This window comes from Monodelphis domestica, chromosome 4 (assembly GCF_027887165.1).
Source record: "Monodelphis domestica isolate mMonDom1 chromosome 4, mMonDom1.pri, whole genome shotgun sequence".
Taxonomy (NCBI): domain Eukaryota; kingdom Metazoa; phylum Chordata; class Mammalia; order Didelphimorphia; family Didelphidae; genus Monodelphis; species Monodelphis domestica.
The window spans coordinates 309,188,097-309,211,987 of NC_077230.1; the positions used below are offsets into that span (position 1 = coordinate 309,188,097).

Consider the following 23,891-nt stretch of genomic DNA (forward strand, 5'->3'; position numbering starts at 1 on the left):
AACCTATTGGGATGTTCAATCAAATAAGTTAGAGGTGATAAGGTCCTAAGCATGTTACTAAGTCATAGAGAATGTCCTATACATAGAAATTAAGTGACTTACCCAGGATTACACTTATAATGCATGGAAGTGTTAAGGTGAAAAATCACCTTTAAAGGTTGTTATAATAAGTTATGGTCGCCAAGGAATTTACTTATGAAATTCCTAAAATGAAACACTCAAGTCAGAATGGAGTTTATGGAGGTTTAATCACAATGGGAGTAAGAAAAGGGGAGAGGGAGAGAAGGAGAGAGGAGAAAAGGGGAAAAGGTTAACTCAACCTTCTGAGTGAGCTAGAGGGAGTTTAGACCCAAAGGGCCAAGGTAGAGAAGAAAATCAGTCCGATCTGAAGGGAAGCTGTCTGCGGGCCTCCTCCCTCCTCAAACTCTAGCACAAACTGGCATCTAGCCCTGTCTACTGGAAGTGTGCGAATTCCAGAGGCTGTTCCCTACCTCACTTCCTGTGCCTCACAAGTGCCAATGGTGGCTCTAGCTTGACCTAGGACCACCCAGAGGTCTGTCCTTTTTTGCACATGTCTGTTGAGGGCCATATTCTCAAATAATTAAATCTTGAGTTTTGCTGCAGCCCTTCCTAATCTCTACCTGAGTAGGATGGAGATTGCAGTTTCCAAGACCTGACTCTGTTACTCCAAGTATCTCCATTGTCATTGATCAGGAAATAGCTAAAATCCCATCCTCCAAAGAATGGTCTGAACAGGGTGGAGTAGTTTTGAAATTCACAGAAGAGGAGAGGCCTCTGTCTTCCTGACTCTAAGCTCTTCATTCCTTCCCTTTCATCATTGTGCCTCTGTCCTTCCCTGAGAGGAAATCAGTTAGACATTTTTGTCCCCAGAAAACCACATAGAGTTCTTTTGGCACATTTATCTATAGTCCCAATTCTGAATAACTCAAGTGATATGGGCAGATTCAAGCACTGTCCTTTTGAGTGCCTTCCTCCATTACCAGTAAATTCTATGTGTTCTTTAGTTTGAAAATTAAGTCGTTCATGAGGGTCCAGTTCTGCCACAGCTGGGAGATTAATTACATTCATATCCTATACCCTCATTTATAATTTTGCAACAAATCACACCATTTTGCAAAAATCCTACCAACTTTGTGTATATGCATGTGTGTTTTTTGCAAAAGCCTGGCTCAATCCAAAAATAAGAATAAGAAGAATAAAGAAAAAAGAATTTAGACAGTAGTACAGTAGATAATACACATTCAAAGAAAGTACAAAAGTCCCCAAAATTCACAATAGCCCACTTAATTACAATAGCAAACAAACCCACTACCATATTTTACATGAGTTGCTGAGTGACTTAAAAAACCAATGAACTGATAGATATTTGTCACAATTTTTACAGATGTACCAAATCTTTCAACCTAGGCAAACATATTTTTAAAACAAAGTAAAACTTATTTGGGTCCAGAACATCACCAAGAAATCTATATTGTTCTGGTCGAAGTAAATTAAACTGAAGAGTTAAATTATTATGCATGCACAGAAGCTCTTTTGACTTCCTGCTTTATATGAACTTTTTACCTTTAATACAACATTCTGTGACAAGGAAATCACTTTTAAAAGACTGATATATATTAATTTAAGGTCGCCAAGGAATTCAGCTATGTAATTCCTTAATGAAAACTCAAGTCAGCCGTCAACCTTTTATGGAGTTTTAATTACAAACAGGAGGAAGAAAGGAATTAGAGATAGAGAGATAGAGGGAGAGAGAAAGGGGAGAGAAGGGAATAGGGCTTAAATACCCCTTCTGTTTAGGCTGGGCCAAAAGGCCCAAGCCCTTAGATAGCTGGGGCAATGAAAGGAGATCAGTCCCTATTACTCACGTGACCAAAAATGGAGAAACAGTCTCCAGGGCCCCCACCTTCAGCTTCCTTCAGCGCAAGCTTCTCAGAGCACACCGCAACCACTCCGACAAACTCCTCAACCCTCCCCTCGAGTCTTCAGACCCCCCTATCCTTAAGGAAACCATCCAAGTTCCCTCCCCTCAGTCCTCACATCTACCAATCACCTGTCCATCAATTTCCCTGTGCCAATGGAGGCTCTAGCTTAACCCAGGACCGCCCAGAGGTCTCTGGCTTTGCACATGTCTGTTGAAGGTCATATTTTCAAATAATTAAATCTTTGATCCTTTGCTACAGCCCTTTCTAAATCCTGTTAACCTGAGTAGGGTAGAGATTGGAATAATTAAATTTTGATCTAGGCTGCAGCCCTTACTCAATCCTGTTAGGACTGAATAGGGTGGAGATTGATTCCAAGTATCTCCATTGTATCAATTCTAAAATCAATCATGACTCAAAGAAATTCCTGTTCTATGCTTAAGCATAGGTCAAAGTCCTTTCCATTGTTCAGCAAAAGGTTTCTGTCCTAAAGTAATCTTAAGAAGGGAGGAGAAGGAACCTCCCATGCCAATGGGGTTCACATTCCAATAGTCAAGACCCACTATCAATAGGAAATTTTTCAAGTATGAAATTTCCCAATGGTGAAATTTCCAACATTTATAAGTCTAAGAAATTTTGAGGTTTACAATTCTTTATTATATATGGAAGACTCCTTAGATATTACCTTTTAAATTCTGAACTCATTAAATACTCCAAAGGTTGCATACAATTTAACCAGTTTTATTGAGATCCATCCATCATCATCTATGTGGCATTAACAAAGGCAACATGTGATCTTCAATGGATCTAGTGGCAAGGGTTTGGGGCAAGATGTTCATGGACTTATACAATTGATATTTTGTTCTTCAGCAAAGGTAAAGGTACAAATCAAAAATCAATATAGGAAAAACATAGTAGCTTAAAATAATTCAGTATAACAGAAAGATATTGATTAGATTAATACAGATAAACTTTAAAAAAATTAAACCTTAAAGCAATCAATGATATAAGGAAAAGACAAGGTACAGGCAGGCAGTGCAATCAGAATCCTTTTCATCAATCTAATAGACTTGTTCTATGTTATCGGAGAAGAATAAACTCAAAATAGTTATCAGTAAATTTCCAGATCTCTTTTAAAGGTTCTTCCCCCCCCCCCCCAGTATTTATTACCCATTTAGATTTCTTTTGTCAAAGCTCTGAAGTTTCTGATAGAAGCATTGGACAAAATATAAAGAATCCTATATGGGATGTGGTGCAGAAACTGGGCAGGACAAAATGACAATGGGATATAAGGAGATCTCTCCCTTGAATCTTAATATTAGTTTAGCACTCAACTGCAAAGTATCTCAATCAGCACAAAAACCTCCAGGATCAGAAGTAAGAAAACACACTATAAATCTGTAAGCTGCATGAGCTCTATAAGGCTCTGTGGAAATGGAAACTGTTTGAGGTAGGCAAGAAACTGAGCTATGCTTTTTAATAGCATTATTCCTCAAAAAAAAAAGACAATAGATGGGGTCTGTTTACAGAGTAATAAACAAAGGAGGCAAAGGGGTCTGTTTACAGAGTAATAAACAAAGGAGGCAAAACTTTGAGGGAAACAATAGGGTATTTGCATATGATATAAAAAGTACAGTTCCTTGGTGTTTGGGGGTCAAGAGAAAGAGGAAAAAAGCAAGCTTATTTCCCAAAATTGACTTTAAATCCAATGATTTGGAACTAACTCCTCTCCCTGTGAAAAAACCTTTAGTAACAGTTTCCTAAACTAGAAGTCCAGGGTCAGCTTAAAAAAAAATCTGCTTGTAAACTAGAAGGTGTGCAATTTCTTTTCTCCAAGCTGAAAAATGGCTAGCACAGGCTCAAAACCCATGTGGGGTGAGAAAAGGGATTGGGGTAGAAAGAATTTTTTTTTTTATTTCACCCTTGGTCGGGGGGAAGAACATGGGCAGAATGGCAGGCAGGTATGGTCCCTGGCTGTCCGAGGGCCAGAGACTAGGCCATACAGCTCAGGCTGAATCAGCAGCAACAGCAGTGGCAGCAGGTGGAGCACAGTGGCTGCAATGGCGCAAAAACAGGTGGGCAGTAGCTCAGGCTTGAAAAAATATATCTATTCTATCTTTAAAATATTTGAGAATTCTTTCTTTGTGGTCAGCCAAATGTGGGTTTTAAAAATTAATAATCAATAACTATATTATATTTTTAAAGTTTTATTAATAAAAACAAAAGCAAAATAACTGCCTGGTCGCAGGTCAAAGAGAGAGAGAGGGAGGGAGGAGTTACAGCCACAATTAAATACAATCACCCAAAATGTGAGAATGCAGGAAAAGGGAATTTTGGGAAATAGTAGGGACTTCTGGGAGATAAAAGTCCAAAGTTATAAAATCTCCATTTACACACCTCAAAGAGTAATTTTTGTCTCAACACAACTCCCAAAATGAATATGGGATCTGCATTAATGAAAAGTCACCACTTCATCTTCAGACCAAAAAAACATTTTTTGGGGTGAAAATTCCTCTGGTTTTTGGGAATGCACAGAAAACCTAGAATTTCTTCATTGGATTCCTATAACACATTGGTTATTAGAACTTCTGGTTCAAACTAGTCTTTCATTAGGACAAGGTGATTAGCTTTAAAAAAATCAAATAAAATCAGAAATGCTCCTCTTAAGTAAGGGTATGAAGTTCTCAAAAAGGAAGTAAGTGCTTAAAGTTGATTACTGAGAGTTTCTAGACCAACTGTGGAATTGACATCATTAGGATAATAGACAAGTTGCCCTACTGCAAGCTAGCCAAAATAAAACAAGTAATTTATATAGACTTAGTTTTTTGTGTTTTTTGGTTTGTTTGTTTTTTTTAAGCAACGTGATTAGCAAGGTAGTAGACTAGGAACTTTCTCCATTCCTTATGACCTCTCAAATCTCTCCAAAATAAAAATTATACCAAAGAAGTAAAGCAGCTTTTACTCCCTATTATATTTTAAACTTCTTGAGATAAGGGACTATCTTTTGTTTTTTGGGGTGTGTGCTTGACATAAAGTAGGTACTCGATAAATGTTCATTGATTTATTGATTAACCTCTGTCTACCATCCTAAGATACCAAGAACTCTAATGAGATGATAACCTGAATGGAGAAGGCTAATCCCTAACCCCTAAGGAGCTGGTTTAGCACTTCTCCCCGACTAGGACCACACTGACAAAGTGACACTAGTTTACCTGAGGGATTACCATAGAACTTAACTTTGCTTATTCCCCCTCTCCTACCTGACCACCTGCTTGTATCACAGAAAATCAAAAGGCAGACTGTTGTCCCTGACTGGTACTGCCCAGTGACAGCACTCTGTGCTAACCAGAGACTTAAGGAAGAGAAGGAATTGTGGCAGGATGATAGAGTGCATCTACTAGACTTAAAGGAAAATTGGCTAGGATACAAGTAGGGCCAGTTTTGTCCTCTCAGAAATATAATTCTCCAGGATGGGCAGAAGATAAAACAAATCCAACTCTCAAAGGGAAAAGAAAACTGCATTAAAGGGGAAGTCATGAAAAAGTGAGTAATAAGAGAATATAAGTTGATGTGTCAGTAAACATTTAGTAAGTGCCTACTATGTGCTAGGCACGGTGCTGAGTGCTAGCAAGCACTCACAAGCTAAAGGTGTAGACAGCAAGAAAACAAGTATATACATATAAGCTACAAGTGCTACTTTGGCTGGAAAGTAATAGAATTAAAGGAGATTTGGAAAGGATTCCTATAGAAGGTGATATTTTAGTTGAGACTTGAAGGAAGCCAGGAAATGAAGATGAGGAAGGACAGCATTCCAAGAACATGAACTATACGGTGAAAATGCCTGGAGCCAAGAGATGAGTATTTTGTTCATGCAATGGCAAGGAAGTCAGTATAACTGAAATGGAGATGGAGAGTGAAGAATATTGCAAAGTTAGGTATAGGATTTGTGAAGGACTTTGAATGCCAGAGGATTTTGTCATTGATTCTCGAAGTGATGGGAGTCACTAGAGTTTATTGAATAGCTCTGGAGTGTGATATGATTGGATATATGCTTTAAAAAAGTCACTCTGGTTGTAAAATAGAAGAGAGACTAAAGAAGAGAGACATATGACAGACAGACCAACCAGGAGGTTTTTGTAGCAGTCCAGGTAAAAGGAAATATGAGGCCTACACCATAGTGGTAGCAGTATCACATAAAAGAAAGGAGAATATTCAAGAAATACTTCAATGGTAAAATCAAAAGTCTTAACAGTAAGTTGAATGAGAGGGCTGAGGGGTAGTGAGAAAAAGTCAAGAGTGGTACTTAGGTTTCAAGTCTGAAGGACTGGGAGGATGATGGGGCCCTCAATAGTAATAGGGAAATTTGGGTGGTGGAGAAGGATTTAAAGAGAAAGAAAATGAGTCTGGTTTTGGATATATTGAGTTTAAAGTATGTGTAGGACATCTAGTTGCAAATATCTAAAAGACAATTGAAGATATGAAATTGGAGATTAGAGCTGGATAGGTAAGTTTGAGAATCATCAGAATAAAGATAATACAAATCTGTGAGAGTGAATAAAATCACCAAGCAAAATAGTATAGAAGGAGAATAGAAAATAGCCCATGGTTACCCATGGTTAGTAGGACTTACCTGGATGATGATTCAGTAAAGGAGGCTAAGGAGTGGTCAAATAGGTAGGAGAAGAATAAGAGAAAGCTGTGTCCTGAAAACCTAGAGAAATGAGAATATCAAGAAGAGAGAGGTTGATATTATCAAATGCTGCAGAAAGATCAAGTAAAATAAAAATGAGAAAACACTATTGTTTTTGTCAATTAGGAGATCATTCATAACTGGCGAGAGGAGTTTCAATGGAATGATGAAGTTGGAAGCCAAATTGTAAGGAATCCCAAAGAGAAAGTAGAGGTATTTATCATAGATGGCCTCAAGGAAAACAATATCCTAAGGATAAGGAAAATAGCCTGAAATTTTCCTCTTAAGAGGAAGAAAAAAAAACACTGTTAATGACCTTGCACATATAAACCAGTAGGGAAGATATTAATAACAGGAGGAAATGTGGCCTCCAGATCTGCTAAAGGAGCCCATACATCTATGAATCAATGTTGTGAGACAAAGGAAATTGAACTAATACCCCAATGAGGGCAACAGTCTCTGTGAATTTTCAAAAAGTATAGAACCACACTAGGATATTACTCAATGTGTTTAATGAGAAATAAAAAATTATGAAACAAAAATTATGGCCTGCGTGTCAGGATTATCCACAGAACAGAAAAACTGGAATCCATAGTATCAAAGAAACAAGAGGGAACAACTGATTGGGGAAGCAAAGAACACAAGTGAAGAACAACCTGGAGGAAGAGAAGCAAAAAGTGATCATGTTATGAGAAAACATGGAGGGCAGCTGGGTGAATCAGTGGATTGAGAACCAGGCCTAGAGATGGGAGGGTCCTAGGTTCAAATCTGGTCTCAGTCACTTCCCTCCATCTACCATCCTAGATACCAAAGATACCAGTATGAATGGAATGAGGTAAACATTTTCAGATACATATGCACTCATTTATTTTGCTTAACTCCTTAATAGTTCCTAGACCTCAGTGATCCTGAGCAATCACTTAACCCCCATTGCCTAGCCCTTACTGCTCTTCTGCCTTGGAACCAATACACAGTATTGATTCTAAGATGGAAAGTAAGGGTTTTTTGTTGTTGTTTTTGAGAGAGAGAGAGAGAGAGAGAGAGAGAGAGAGAGAGAGAGAGAGAGAGAGAGAGAGAGAGAGAGAGACAGAGAGAGAGAGAGAGAGAGAGAGAGAAAGCATAATCTCCATATAAGCAAAACATATTGGTCTAAAAAAGATGTAACAATTATTAGATTCCCAGAAGAACACAAGTCAAAAATGAAGAAAATAATACAAGGCAACTGCTTAGAACTTCCAAATACACAAAACAAAGTGCCAATTGAAAGAATCCACAAATTGCCTCCAGAAAAAAATAATGTGCGATAAATGCTCTGCCAGGTACCAATATTCTGAGATGCTCACAATCAGCCCCTGTACTTGCAATGGACACAGAAATACAACAGATTTTAAGTACATAGGCATTCATCCTTGTAAAAATTATATCAAAGAATGTGGTCTGACTTGTAATTGAATTCTATTAGAACACTGTCCCATTTCAATCTGAAAACAAAACAAAAATAATTTTTCTCATGTGGATTCCAGCAAATACAAATTATATCACAAACACATACTGAATGAGCCCCCCACAGTGCAACACTATCCAAGGTACCCTACTTATCCCAACTTATACTCACACGTTGAATCTCCCAGGGAACAATTTCCCCTGGTTCAAGGTGCTCTGTGTGTCCATACTTCTAAAACTTTACTTAAGAACCCCTCACTTATGTACTTGCCTCTACTATTTACCTCATAGACATCAGTTCAAAGCAAAAACCCTCACTGAAATAGCATAGCGTGAACAATATTAATAAAACATACCCTATAAACATGGTACTTCTACAAGTACAAAAGGTATCCATGGGAAAAGTGGTCACATACCTAAAGTACTTTAAGATGCCACTATGCTTTCTCTTCTCATAATTATGTGACTTCTATTAGGTGAATTCTTGGTTGAACAGGTTACTTACTCAGTAGGGACAAGTAGACCTCTTCTTCTGTTCAGTTCACCTCCTACATACCAGGGCTCATTTTCCAAGAGATAAGTTTCCTCCAAAGAACTGGATTTTTCTTTGACCATTGGCCCTGTTCTCAGCCAACAACAGAGCCCATCTGTGGCCTCAAATCATTCATTAGAGAATTCTTTGCTTTTTGAAATCCACCAGGAGCTGTCTGATCATATGGCCATTCGATGACTAGCTGCCCTATAAATTGACCAGTGTCTTCCCTTCCTAAAGGGATAACAAAGTGAAAATGCAAGTATGAATATTTCTTTTCATGTAAGACTATAACACTGGATCACCTTTGTTATCTGCCCCATATATTTTGTAATTTCTTCAAATGAGGAGTCTCCTGATCATTCCTGCCAGGTACATCAAAATATCATATTGATGGGTTTTTTTTCCCCATCACTTTCACTTCCTAATTACTCTCTTCTATTTCACTCTCAAAAAAGAACCTTCTTTTTTATGAATGAATGAATGTAAAAAATCCTTATTAAGCACCTATTGTTCTAGGAACTGTTAAGGAGTTAAGCAAAATAAATTAGTGTATATGTATCTGAAAATGTTTACCTCATTCCACTCATACTGCATGGTCCACCTCCTCTCTGCTAAAAGGTAGGAGGCATAGAAATAAGTACATTAATTTCTACAACATTCTTCCTGCATAATTTCTCATTTGTTCTGTGCTTCTTTCCATTTTTGTTTGATTAAGACTCAACTTCAATTTCTGAATGGGTAGTATTTCAAAACTTAGCCATCACCAAAAAGAATCTCAGAAGAGATTTGCTCTTGTTTCAGGAAAGAGTTTCAGATCATTTAAAGAATTCTACCCTTTCTTCTCTTTCTGAGCTCAGATCATTGCTTCTTTACAATGTCTACCCTAATATCTGTGAAACAATGGAGAAACACTCTGGATTGTACATTCAAATGCATATCATCATCTTGATTTTAGGCTTTCTTCATCTACTTTACATTTCTTCTACAGATAGGTTTAACTCTTTTAGTGATCATGGACCTCATTTAGAGGACTCTGCAGTATTCTAGGGCTTAATACAATGAGTACAATATCATTTATTTGCAAATGAAAGCATCATGTTAGCCCTCTCCAGACTATTGTGGCAGAGACATGAAGAGAGAGAGAGGTTTTGCAGGACTTGTGGAATGAGATGCAGGGCTGGAGATCTAGCTCTAGATGTCAGTCAAGAGAGTATTCCAATGGAATGTTCCCAGGAGGGGCAGTTGGGGGCTTTTGCTGGCCACACTGAGAATAGAAACTTGGCTTTTGGTCTCTGTGTCTCTGACTGGAGGTCACTCTCTCGCTCCCTGGAAGTTTGAGGCTGGCTGAAAGACCTTTGTGAAGCTGATTTGTTTTTGTTTTTGTTTTTTTGTTGGGGGGGAGGGGTTCTCTGGTTCTGAGCAGTTGAAGTTGACACTGAAGAGATTTTCTTGGTAAAGAAGAAAGAAGATTCAAACAGTTGTCTTCCATCTCCCTAACTGTCTGGAATACTTCCTCAAAACTTTCTAAAATTATCCCCGTAGTCTAGGGAAACCCTCATACCTCTTACCTCAGTTTCCCATCCTGTTACCCCAATAAACCCCCTGACTGAGAAAGCAACTGGAGTATCTTTATAGTTCACTCAGGAGGGAGGGAAGAAACAAAGGCTTCAAGAAGATTTGGGAGGTGAGGGAGGCAAAAGGGAGAGGTTGGTTAAGGGAGGGAGTGAGGGAGGAAGGGGGTTAGGAAATAGATTGATCCATTAGCAATCAGTAGGGACCAGTAGGCAAACCCCAGAGTAAACCCCAGAACAGTGTCTTCAGTGTACCAGCATCCCTGTGTGGTGGCATCCCCCAGCATTTCTCATTTCTACATCCATTACTACCAAGCAGTTTCAGGTCCCTGTAGCAGCTCTCTCAAGTCACAAGCCAGAGAACAACAGTTTCCCCTCAGTTTACCTCACTCTCTCAATAAGAAATAGGTTTCCTCAGCTTACTATTTTATTTCACTATGCTGCTGTAAAGGTTGGTGAATGCTTTTTTCAAGTATGTATCTCCTGGTTTATACTTCAAAGGGGTATGAAACCAGTTATTTCTATTGTCTATTTCTATGTCTTTCAAGGAATCTTGACTGATTTTGACTTGTGCATGATTGATGCCTTGGATTGACTAGCTAGACATGATATTTTATTTTACCAAATTAAAAAAATTTATAACTGCATTATGGTTTTGCATTATCTAAACCTTTCAGCTGATTTATGACTCTAAAGGTATGGTAATATAATCTGGAGTGGCTGCCTATTCTTTTCTCAGTCTATAAAAATAGGTGAGGTCTGATCTTTCAGGCTGAGGTGTTAAAACACACACATACATACATCTCTAAAATTGGAAAATGTAACCAATTGTTTTGTACTCTTTCATAACCTCAGACCCCACTTACATTCCATGTATACACATGAAATGTCTGCCTGATCCTAGACCAGATCTTTATAGTTATGATCAGGTCATTTAGTCTCTATGCCTCAGTTTCTTTCATCTGTAAAATCATTTTTCAGCATCCTTCTGCCTCTGAATCCTGTAGTCTTCAGCCTCTTGTTTTAATCTTCTATTTCTATGCCTAGTTTTCTGACTCTGTTCCTGTCCAGGGTAACCTTTGTCTCTGTTGACCAACCCTCTGCTTTGTAAAACCACCATCTTGCTGTGTGTCCTGACTCTTCTCTAAGAAGGCCTGGGGACAGTATTCCTTTTTTTTTTTTGCCAGCTGAAAGAATACATTTTTATGCCAGAGGTCATGGATAGGTTCATTTTGTGGTCCATATATCAAATACCAACTCCCCCCAAAAAAAGACATTATCCTGTTCTACATATTGATAGTTTATTCTGATATGATTTTTCACTTCACTATTTCTTATGCCTCCATTTTTAGAAGTTATGTTAATAGTGCTTATATAGTGAAGATATTTATACCTAAATATTGTCTAAGCTACTTAATCACTAGCAACTTAACCTATATCTACTTTCATTTCCTAAGCAACGATATTCTTAAAAACAAGAAAGTTGAGCCTTTTTTGTAAAGAAGTATTAGATGTTTAGTGATGTTGTTAGACTGTCATTGTTCAAGCTGATAATCTCTGACTTATTTGTACTGAAATTAAGAGATAAAAATAAAACAATAAAAACTAGTCATAATTGCATAGATATAGTGACTTTAATATTTTATTTTAGGTTCTTGCATACACAGAGGGACTTCATGGAAAATGGATGTTCAGCGAGATTCGAGCTGTATTTTCAAGACGCTATCTTCTCCAAAACACTGCTCTGGAAGTGTTTATGGCAAACAGAAGTATGTCTTTAAATATTTCAAAGGAAATTATGCTCATAATTCTTGAACATTGTTTGAAAATTTTCTTGATTCTTTTTCTTTCATTTGTCCTCATATCAGAAAAAAAGTTCTGAGTTCCAACTCAACCACTTTCTGAATAGAGTATAAATTTAGTTTTTTATAAGATAATGCATTGCTATAACAGAACAATAACAACAAATACTTGAAAATTGTCTCATATGTTTTGTGCTTTTCTTCTTTTCTAAATAATGTTTTCTCTTCTCAAACAGCCTCAGTAATGTTCAATTTTCCTGACCAAGCAACAGTAAAAAAAGTTGTGTACAGCTTGCCTCGGGTTGGTGTAGGAACCAGCTATGGTTTGCCACAAGCCAGGTAACTACCATGTTACAAGTGTTTTGTGTTTTCTTAACATATTTGATATTCAATATGATAACTATAGAATAATTATACCAGTATGATTAATAAGTTATGTTTACTTCAAGGAATATACTTCTATTTGTATATTATTTGTAGGAAAATATATTTCTTCAAATACAAACTGTATCTTTGAAATAAAATTTATTTAATAAGAAAAATTAGATATAGTTTTACACTAAAGTCAATTAAATATATGTTAAATGCACTTTATATGTATAGCACTAGAAGAGATATAAAGTTCATGTAAAACCCCATGCCTGCTGTCTTGAATTGATATTCTAATAGAATACAAAAGATACTAATGCATATAATTTTTAATAAACAATATAAATGCTAAATGCATGCAGTGGTATAAAGCAAAGTGCTTTGTGATGTCTTAAAAGGAAATTCATTATCATCAAGGGCTGGAGTTCAGGGAAAGCTTTATAAAAGATGTGACTTTAGACTTGGTCTTTAAAGGTTGCATAGAAATTCATTATATAGAAAGGAAGCAGAACACAGTAGGCACAAGCAACAGAGCAAATAAAATCATGAAAGCAGAAATGTTTGGGTGATAGATAGTAATCCAGTTTGGTTGAAACATAAGTACATGAATGGGAGTTCTATGAGATAAGGTCAGGGCTACATGACTCTAAAATGTGGAAAGCCTCAAATCCCAGGAAAAGGGATTTTAACTTTATTTGGGAGATACTATGATAGTGTAAATAATTGATAGAAGCAAAGAGGGAGTCAATCAGTCAGCAAGCATATATTAAGCTCCTATTTTGTGCTAGGTACTATGTGAGGTGAAAGAGTATCTAATTAGGAAACTATAAGTAGGAGGCTAGATATACAGTAATGAGGTCCTGTACTCTAGTCAAATAAAGTTTAAAGGCATTTATTAAATGCTGACTAAGTGCCAGGCACTTTGTTAAACTCTATGAATACAAATGCAAATAGAAAGAAAGAATCCTTGTCCTCAAAGAGCTTACATTCCAAAAAGGGAAGATAGTACATCAAAGAAAGCTGGAAAGATAAAGGCACTTGGCACTGTGAGGTTCAGATGAGATAATACTTGTAAAGTGCTTAGCTAGTGCTTAGAAAATAAAGGTTAAGTGCCTTGAAAAAGGTCACACAGCTAGTAAGTATCTGGGTCTGGATTAGAACTCAGATCTTCCTTACTCCAGATTTAAGGTGGAAGGTAACAGGCTCAGTTTTGGAGACATTGAGGTTGAGATAGCAGTAGGATATTCATGAGAACATGCCCAGAAGAGAGTTAAAGATATGGATCTGAAGCTCAGAAGGAAGGTCGACAGAAACAGAGGTCATTACTGAAAACACGGGAGTGAAAAAATGCCAATTCAAGAAATGAAGAGAACAAGAGATCAAGGATAATTTTGGAGGGCCTTTCATATTCATATATACACACACAAATTATAGCCTGAAAAATAAATTGTGGAAAATAAAGGTTAAGTGATTTACCTGAGATATGAAACAGCTAGAAAGTATCTGAGGCTGGATTTAAACTCTGACCTTTCTGACTCCAGGCCCAACATTCTATCCATTGCTTCTTCAACCTAGCTGCTTCTAATAGATTAAAAAGAATATTGGAGATGTTGATGGAGAAGAATGGAGCAGGACAGTGGCAACTATTTTTATTTATAAACTGAAACACTGGAAAGCAAACTTATTTTTTATTGACTAATGACTTTGAGACAATTTCCTTAACTATATATTATTGTTAAGATGATTCTGCTAAGCCATCTTCTGATTTTTAACTTTTTAAAAGACCCATGTTTTCGACTACAGTATGTTACAAGCATGAAATAGAATTACTTTTAAAATGAATAGTATCTATCATGTGAAATTTAAAATACCATCTTCTCAGTTATAAACCTTTTAGATATTAGTCAAATCTGGAATTTATTTTTAAGTATAATTATTATTGATAAAAATAGTTGAAAAATTACTAAGTTCTCTAATAATTGTCATTGAAATTATTAATATGTACATATCAGACAATTTAGTGCATTTTGATTTGAAAATACTTGTGGCTTCAAAGTATCTAATTTGTATTTCATTACTAGGAGAATATCCTTGGCCACTCCCCGACAACTTTATAAATCTTCTAACATGACACAACGTTGGCAAAGACGAGAGATCTCTAACTTTGAATATTTAATGTTCCTCAATACCATAGCAGGTAAGGTATCTGACTCTTTAATTCCTCATAAGTATGTTAATATTGGTCAAAATCATCACCACCATCAGTGATAGAATACATTTTTATCTTTCAAGTTTGTCTACAATGTTATGCTAGATTGTGAAGCAATTGTATTAAGTTTTTTCAGAAAATGCACAGTCTAGCACCTAAATTTTATATTTTTTATTGATGAAGAGACTGTTCTTTGCTCTCTTTCTGCCATTTCCATTTCTGACAGCTTTGTCTGAAGCTTTATTAGAGTCAACAAACCTTTGCATAGGAGTGTCTACAAATAATAATGGGAAAATATAATTTCACTACTTCGTCATTTTTAGCAACAGCAACTAGACAGGAGAATAACTACAGTATTCTGCCTAGTACAGATGTCATCTAGATTGTGGCATGATTGGGTTACTACATTTTTTCTTCTTCAGACCTTCAAAATAAAATATAAATCAGATTAGATATTTCAAATAATGAATAACTGTCATCAGCACAGGCAGTATTATTTGCAAATGAAAAGGATATTTCCTTTGAATGAAATGAAATGTGGTATTTTTGCTCATCCAGTGAATATCACTAATTAAGCATATATGTGAGGCTTCTCCGCTTTTTCTTGTTATTTCTAAATTATAGGATCAAATAGAGATAAATGATTTTAGTTTGATTTGTGGATAAAAAAAAACTTAGACTCTTATTACTATACAATTCATTAAACATATAAAGATTCCCAGAGCAATGGGAAGTCACTCTTATTGTGGGGGAAAATGATCATCTTTAACTTGATCTGTAGACCAAGTAATCCCAGTTCTCTGAGGTGGGAGTACTATAGTGCCCTGGTAATAGGACTATCTCTCTTATATTTTTTTTCAGGATAATTCCAGAGATCTCTGTAGCTAATCAAAAAAGTAGCTAATATAACCCAGTTGAAATTTTTTTACTCAGGTGTTACACATTAGTAATGGAAGATTGGTCTTATTACTTCTAAATCAGTGTCTTTTACTTCTTGCATTTTATTAATATAACTAAGGTTTTGTCTACCTGGCATTGATCACTTCAAACTTGGCATTTGGAAAAATTAACAACTGAAAAATGAAATGAAAAATAAAAAATAACTCCTTTAGATACAGGGAATTTTCCCTGCAAACTAAATCTATTTTTTTAAATGAGGCATGAGGGGCATGGCAGTCAATAATATTGAACAATTATTAATCAAATAGCATATATTTTCAGTATGTATTATATTCGTGCTTTTCGTGATGTTATTTTGAATCTACAAAATCCTGCAGCAATTTTATTTTGTACAAAGGAAGAAACTACTTTGCTGACATTGGTATTAGAGGTGATATTAGGCTACTTCAAGTAATTTCTTTTTTATATTTTAACATACTTAATAGCATATGAGAGGAAGCTAAGTGCTATATGGTAGAATATGTAGGACTTGAAGACTTGAGTTTAAATTTTACCACAATCTTACTAGCTTTGTGATACTAGGCAAAGTTTTAGTTACAATTAAATAATCATGCATGAGTTCAAATTACTTGACACTTTGTATTAACTATTAAGTCCAACTTAATTATAACACAGATGTGAACTTTTATGAAAAGATCAGGAAATAAATCATGAATACATTGACTACATTATAAAATTATCTTTGCCTTAATTTTGTCTTTTGGGAATTAAAAACTTAAAACCTTATATATTCTCTCTCTTGGACCAAAGAAATTTGTATTTCTTTTGGAGGAAACAAATTGTTAATGTATGGTACTTTAACTTTCTAGTTCAAGAGTATAAGATGTGTTTAAAAGTGAAGTATAAAAAGATGCAAAACATAGTTGCTTGCCCAAAGAACCTTACTCTGTAGTTGTATCATTATGTATAGTTATGTATATATACGTACACATATATGTATGTATATGTGTGTGATATGTGCTCACACATATACATATTTTTTAATATGGGTATACCTCAGAGATATTGTGGGTTCGATTCTAGACCATTGTAGTAAAGTGAAAATTACAATAAAGGAATCACGTGAATTTTTGTTTTCCCAGTACATCTAAAAATTATGTTTACACTATACTATAGTCTATTAAAAGTGAAATAGTATTACATCTAAAATAATGAACATCCCTTAATTAAAATACTTTATTAATTAAAAAATCCTAATCATCATCTGAACCTTCTTTGAATTATAATCCATTTGCTGATGAAGGGCCTTGTCTTAATGTTGATGGCTACTAACTAATCAGGGTGCTGGTTGCTAAAGGTTGGGGCAATAGACAAGTCACCATTCTTCTGTGTTTTAGGTAACTCCTTGAGGTAATAAATTACAGAGAAGTTGCTGACCTACTTTGGCTGAAAGAGTTTCCTCATCTGAGAGTTACTATATTAATAAGATGACAAATCCTAATCATCGATCCTAATCCCTATCTGTATGTGTGTTAGTATATACAGAGCAGTGTTTGGGAGAGACTATTCTTCCAAAAATGTCTACAAAGAGAGGCTAATCTGAGAAAGTAAATGAGAGATTATTTCAAGTAGTATAGGATAATGAAGACATAAACTGAAATAGTAGCAAGTAAGGGAAAAATGCAAAGGAAAGTACTAGGTGTTATGAGCTATACTAAGAAATATGAGACATAGCCTATAGCTTCAAGGAGATTGCAATTTAGTTGGAGAAGTTAAACAGTGCTTATGAAGGGGTGGTATAGAGAGAGAAATGCTATGGGAGTTAGAGAAATGACAAATGAATATGCTGAAATAGTTGAGAAGGACTCTGTAAAGAAATGGGATTTGAGATATATCTTTAAGGATATAAAGGAATGAAAAGGTATTTATTAAGCTGTTACCATGTGCTAAGTACTATGCTAAGCACTGAGTATAGAAATGTAAAAATCATTATCAGGCTTTGAGATATTTATATTCATGATATATATATATATATATTGTATATACTTATATAGTTCAATAAATATATTATACATACTTATAATAATGGTTATTAAAGCTTAAACCTGAACTAAGATTTTTGGAACACCTTGAATAAGAGAAGTCATAGCCAAGAAAGGGTATTCTGATCTAGAACCCATGTATAGAGCAGTAGGAGAGCTGATGGATATTCCCTTTTCAGGATAAATGGCAATAATAATTTGATTATGGCTCTCCAGAGAAAAGGCAGGTACAAATGAGTGGGTCTAGAGGAAGAGAGGTGTTACATGGGATGGATGCATGCAGCAACAGGGTGAATGGCAGGAAGATAGGTTAGAGTAGACTGTTAATTAGTGGTAATGTATTTTCTAATAGAGATAATATAGGCCCCAAAGCAGAAGTTCCAGAGCTAAGTGTAGATCTTAGATTAGTGGAGAATACATTCCAAGCAGTATAAGGAAAAAGTACAAAGATGGCAATAATATAACATGTTCAAGGAACAGTGAAAGTTGTAATTGAGAGCTTATATTGGGATTAATGTTAAATAAATTAAACAAGAAAAATGGAATTAAGTTATTTATTTGTTGCAATTTTACAATGGTAGATTTAGGATTTAATCCCATAGTACATACATCAACAGTTATCTGATTGTAGAGACTTTTTGTATGACCTTCCAATTGACTTTAACAATATGCAAATTGTTTCCCCAATATATTGATTAATATATCATGAAAAACAAAATCATTACATTGCTACAGGCAATGCATTCTACCTATTAATTGTATTTGATCTGCTGGATTATTGTTCTTTTATGGCAGATTAGGTTAACTATGATAACTAGCCATATAACAATTACTCAAACACTCTAAATACTTTCTATGACATTAAATTCTTAAATAGAAGTTTCAGTTCACATTATGCCATCCTTATTACCTCTTTGAGTGATGGCTTTAATAATACCCTGACTAAGATATGATTTATAGCAGAAATCCCCAACTAGTTCAAAATTAGGAAAACTGTCAGCACCAATGACCATATCAATAACAAAAAACAACAGAATTTATGCAATTATATTGATGCAGAAAAGGTTTTTGACAAGATACAACATTTATTTCTTTTAAAAACGGTAGGAAGCTTAGAAATAAATAGGGCTTTTCTTAAAATGCTAAGTAATATCTATCTAATACCAAGAGGAAGCATTATCTGTAATAGGGATAAACGAGAAGCCTTCCCAATAAGATTGGGGTAAAGCAAGGATGTACATTATCACCAAAAGCAAGGATGTACATTATCACCATTATTATTCTGTATTATATTAGAATTACTAGTTATAGCAAAAAGAGAAAAAAAATTGAGGGAATAGCAATAAGAACAGGGAAACAAAACTATCACTTTTTACAGATGATATGATGGGATACTTAGAGGACTCTAGAACATCAACTAAAAAAACAGTAACAACTTTAGCACAGTTGCAGTTTATAAAATAAGTCAACATATATTAGCAGCATTTTCAATTTATTACCAACAAAACCCAGCAGGAATCAGTAGGGAAATAAAGGTGAATGAAGGCAACCTAAATTACCAGAAAGTTGTAATGGTTGATCAGTAGAATAGATTAAGTATACAATATACAAAAGTAAAAAACTACAGTAATCTATTATTTAATGAACCCAAAGATCCAAGCTTTGGGGACAAGGATTCACTATTCAACAAAAACTGCTGGGAAAACTGGAAAGCAGTTTAGCCGAAATTAGGCATAGACCAACATTTTCTACCATTTACCAAGGCACTATAATAAGGATATTGATTAAGTATTGATAAGTGTAATAGATGACATTTGAGGGTGTATTTTGATGGACACTAGATAACTAATGGATCAGGTAGTTATCTTTTTTGCCTAACCTCCTCCCTTTTCCTCCCTCTTCAGAAGACTTTCAGCTTCCCCTCCCCCCTTCTTCATTCAGTCTCCTTCAAGTCACTCGGTGAGAGCTATGAGGTTTTAATGAAATAGTTCTTAATCTTCTTTGTCAAACAAGGGGTTTATTTGGGGAAGACAGGATAAGGGTGGAGGATGGAGGTAAGAGGAATAGGGTTTTCCCTATTCTCTACAGTGAGTCTAGGTTGGAGGATATTGAGAGAAATGGCAATTCAGTCACTGGCATGAAACAGAACTAGTCAGAGAGATATATGAGGACTACTGTCTTTCTTCTTCCTTTGAATCAGCCAAAGCCAAAAGACCTTCAGCTTCAGTCACCACCATCAGCCAAAGACCTTAAATCCAGTCAAACTGTTGGCTCTTGCCTCCAACTGTTTCCCAGTAACATTCCAAATGGAATGTTCATTTGACTGACAGATGATCAATCTCCAGCTTCTTGTCTTATTGCATGCATGCCTCTACCACATAAGATAAGAAACTTTAAGAAAGGTATTTCTGAGACTGTAGGCAAAGCAGAGTCCTGGGCATGAGCTGAGAACTTGGAAGGAGAAACAGCAGGCAAAGTTCTGAAACTTGGTCAGGGTCTTCTGGGAGTTGTTCTCTAGCTTCTGATGAAGGCAGACTCAACTCAGACCTTGTAGGCAGACTCAACTCAGACCTTGTTCTCTGCTGGTGATAGGAAAGAAAGAACTTTGTAATGATTTTAAGAGGTTTCTTACTTTCCTGGCTGTGAGAATTCACTCTGAAGAGAAAGCTGTCAAATCTGCTGTGTTGGAGAACAGTTTTGGGGAGGAGAAGGACCAAAGGCCTGTTTTGCCTGAGCTCTGTGAGACATCTCAGAGATATACTCTGGTCATTTAACCTGGGAGACATTGAGCTAACTGACTCTCGTTACTTGGAGACATTTTAAACAATATTAAGTTATTTTAATAAGGATTATTGATTAGGTTTTAGTCAGATAGCGTGTTATGGGTTTTTAGTAAGTGTTAAGCAGGTCAGAGTAGCTTGAAGAAACTGAAGACTTTGCTGTGAGGTGTAATAATTAAAATAGTGGAAGATATAAATTGTAGTAAATTTAAGAGTTGGAGAGTAAATTGTGACCGCAGAAAATATGTTTTCACTACAGTGTCTTGTTTTTAAATCAATATATAAGGTGGTCGCCAGGGAAATATTCCCAATTATTAAATATACCCAAGTCAACTGGGTTTTATAGAGATTTTAATTAATTACTACAATGAGGAATTAAAGAAAGAGAGAAAGAGAGAAAAAAAGGAATAATGAGGAAAGGATAGGCCAGCCCAGGGCAGCCCTGGCCAACACAGGCCTAAGCCCTTAAGAGAAAGATCAGTCAGTCCTTAATCACTCACCACAAGAGCTGTCCAAGCAAGGATTCTAGTGACACCAGGCCAGCATCATCTCAGCTGCCTCCACCAGCTCAATCCTCAATCTGAATGTCCATCTGAATGAATCTGAGCTCCTATTTAAAGGGCATTTTCTCCTATGTCACCTCCCCTAAGTCCTTCCATCTACCAATCACAGTAGACATTTTTCAAAGGACAGACCATTCTTAATTCACACCTAAGAAGCTGTAAATTTTTGAGTAATTCACACCAGGAAAGCTCTGAGTAAGTTTCTCACCTCTTTGTTCCTTGTAAATTCACAAGTTGCTTGACCTTTATAGGTACTTAGCCCCCTTTTGTATTAGTCCTAAAATAGGCATGGCTTAAGTATGGGTTTAAGTACTTTTCATTGTTCAGCAAAGAGTTTACCACTTTATCTTCCCCTAGGGCAGACTTAAGTAGGGGTAGAGTAGAGGTCTCACATTCCTGATCTAAGTACCTTCATTGTTTAAAATGAGGAATAGTCTTAACCCAACCTTATGAAGTAAGGTCTGAGAATTTTTAAGGTTAACAGAGGCAAACATAGGAAAGTGGGTGGATACTTAGTTCCTTTTAATGTTAAGGCTTTTCTTGTTACTAATCCTTATATTCATATTCATTAAATGTAAATAAAAGTTTTTTCTATAAATATTTAGTCTTCAACTAGTCATATACCAGCCTAGTAAAGGGGGAGTCACTCCAGGCTTTCCTTCAAGGAGAGCTGAAAGATACTTTGTAATCAGCAAGCAAAGTATTTTACTATAGCATCTTCCTCAATAACATTTATAATCCCAATACTTCAGTACCAATAAAATTGGATACATGATTTAGACAAATTAGAGAAAAAAATTACCAGTAGGTAAGGAAAGAGTTTATGATCAAATAGGAGATAGAGAAGATCATAGAATATAAAATGAATAATTTTGATTACATTAGGTTCAAAAGAATTTACACAAACAAAATTTAATTTGGACAAAATTAGAAGGAAACTGGGGGAATTTTTTTTATAGAAAGTTTTTCTGATACAGGTCTTATTTCTCAAATATGTGGGGAGCTGAGTCAAATTTATAACAATAGGAACTATTCACCAGTGGTCGAAATGAACAAGCAGTTTTCAGAAGTAATCAAAGCTATCAATAGTCATATTTAAAAAATGCTCTAAATCACTAATAATTAGACCAAGGCAATTTAAAAATACTTTACACATTATATTCAGTAACATGATAGAAAAGGAATATGATAAATGCTGGAGGAAATTTGGAAGAATTGAGGGACAATCTATAACTATGTCCAAAGGGCTATAAAACTGTGCAGGCCCACTGGCCCAGAAATACTGCTACTAAATCTGTATCCCAAAGGGATCAAAGACAAAGGAAGAGGCCATTTGATCAAAAATATCTATCAGTTCTTTTTGTGATGAGAAAAAGAATTGGAAATTGAGTTGGCGGGGGATGCCAAGGAATGGCTAAACATATGGTATATGATTGTGATAGAATGATATAAGAAATTATAAAGAGAATGATTTCAGAAAAAACTGAGAAGATTTACATGAATTGATGCAAAGTTAAATGAAAAGCAGAACATTTTACATATTAACAACAAAATGGTAATGATCACATTAACTGTAAAAGACTTAGCAAATGTAATCAATACAATCCAAGACAGTTCCAAAGGACTCATTGTGAAAAAATGATACTCATCTCCAGAGATGGAACTGGTGAATTCTGGGTACAGATTGAAGCATATTTTTTCAGCTTATTTTATTGCTTTTTTTTTTACGCTGCTAATATGAATGTATGTTTTGCATAATTTTACACATATAATGAATATCAGAGTGCTTGCTTGCCTTCTCACTTGGTGGGAGGGACAAAATTTAGAAATGAAAACTTTAAAAGGATTTAACAAAAGAATAACGTCTTTTCAAAGGAAGATACCATAAAATAGACAGAAAAATCTCTGAGTGGATACAATAAGTCATTGTGAAACAAAATTGTATCTTCAGGGTTTTTGTTCCCTCTCTTAAACTGAAATTCCTTATCAAAGATGTGAACCAAAAGGAAAATAAGTTGTTTTGTCCTGTTTATCTGAGAGATATCTGAATGTTTATCTGAGAGAGTTAGTATTATGTCTGAAAAACCAGTGATCCATCTTAATTTATAATTTTACATTTCTGAATACTTTAATGTGCTGATTTTATATTGTTTTTTGTTTGTAAGAATTGTGAAGATTGAGTGTTTGGTTTGAGCCTATAATTTTACTAATGTGGGTAATTCCTATTCTGGCAATTCCTCCTAACAGTTTAGATTGGCAGATCTCCTATAATTAGTAGTTTAAAGAGTTGCCTCAGGCTCAGCCTTTGGTCATATAATTAGTATATATCTGGGGTAGAACTTAAATCTCAGTCTTCCTGAATTCACAACCACTACACCTCATTGCTTCTAATTATAGAATACTTTTTTTTTAATTGGCCTTTTGCATACTTTGTGTTATATCAGACATTTTTGTGCATAGGCATATGGCATCCATTACCATCTTATATCTATGTTTCAGCCATCAGTCAACAATAATTAATGTGCCAGGCTCTGTGCTAAACTCTAGGTATAAAAAGAAAGGTGAAAACATTGTCCCTACCTTCAAAGTGGTTGCATTATAATAGGAGGAGGCAATATGCAAATATTATATACATAAAAGGTTATAAAGTGTACATCAAAGGTAATCTCAGAAGGAAGAGACTAGTATTTCCAATATTGGAGAATGGGGAATGCAGAAAAGACTTCCAACAGAGAAGGTAGAATTAATCTGAGTCTTGAAGGAAGCCAGGAAAACCATTAAGTGGAAGTAAAGGACCAGAGCATTCCAGAAATGGGGACTGTATGTGGTAAAATTTAACTACAGTATGCATGAATCATAGAGTACAGAGAGGGAAGTCAAATCCCTCTAAGCAAGAAGGTTGGAAAGGTAGGAAGGGGCCAAGTTATGAAAGTTTTAAAATGCCAAACAATAACCCTTATATTTGGTCATATGGCTAGAGCTTAGTACAGTGCCTGTCATAGGGTATGTTCCATGTCTTTTGAATTGTTTCTTTGTGGCTCTTTGCA

The 23,891-nt window shown here is 35.5% G+C and overlaps 1 protein-coding gene across 9 annotated transcripts in view; it reads left to right on the top strand.

Moving 5' to 3' along the window:
- NBEA (neurobeachin) overlaps positions 1-23,891 on the top strand; it is an 829,579-nt gene that overhangs the window by 686,750 nt on the left and 118,938 nt on the right. For all 9 annotated transcript variants that reach the window (XM_056794740.1, XM_056794741.1, XM_056794743.1 and 6 more), the window contains 3 exons: positions 11,831-11,948; positions 12,218-12,320; positions 14,432-14,547. In XM_056794740.1, the coding sequence (XP_056650718.1) occupies positions 11,831-11,948; positions 12,218-12,320; positions 14,432-14,547 (337 nt within the window). The remainder of the gene's footprint in view (positions 1-11,830; positions 11,949-12,217; positions 12,321-14,431; positions 14,548-23,891) is intronic.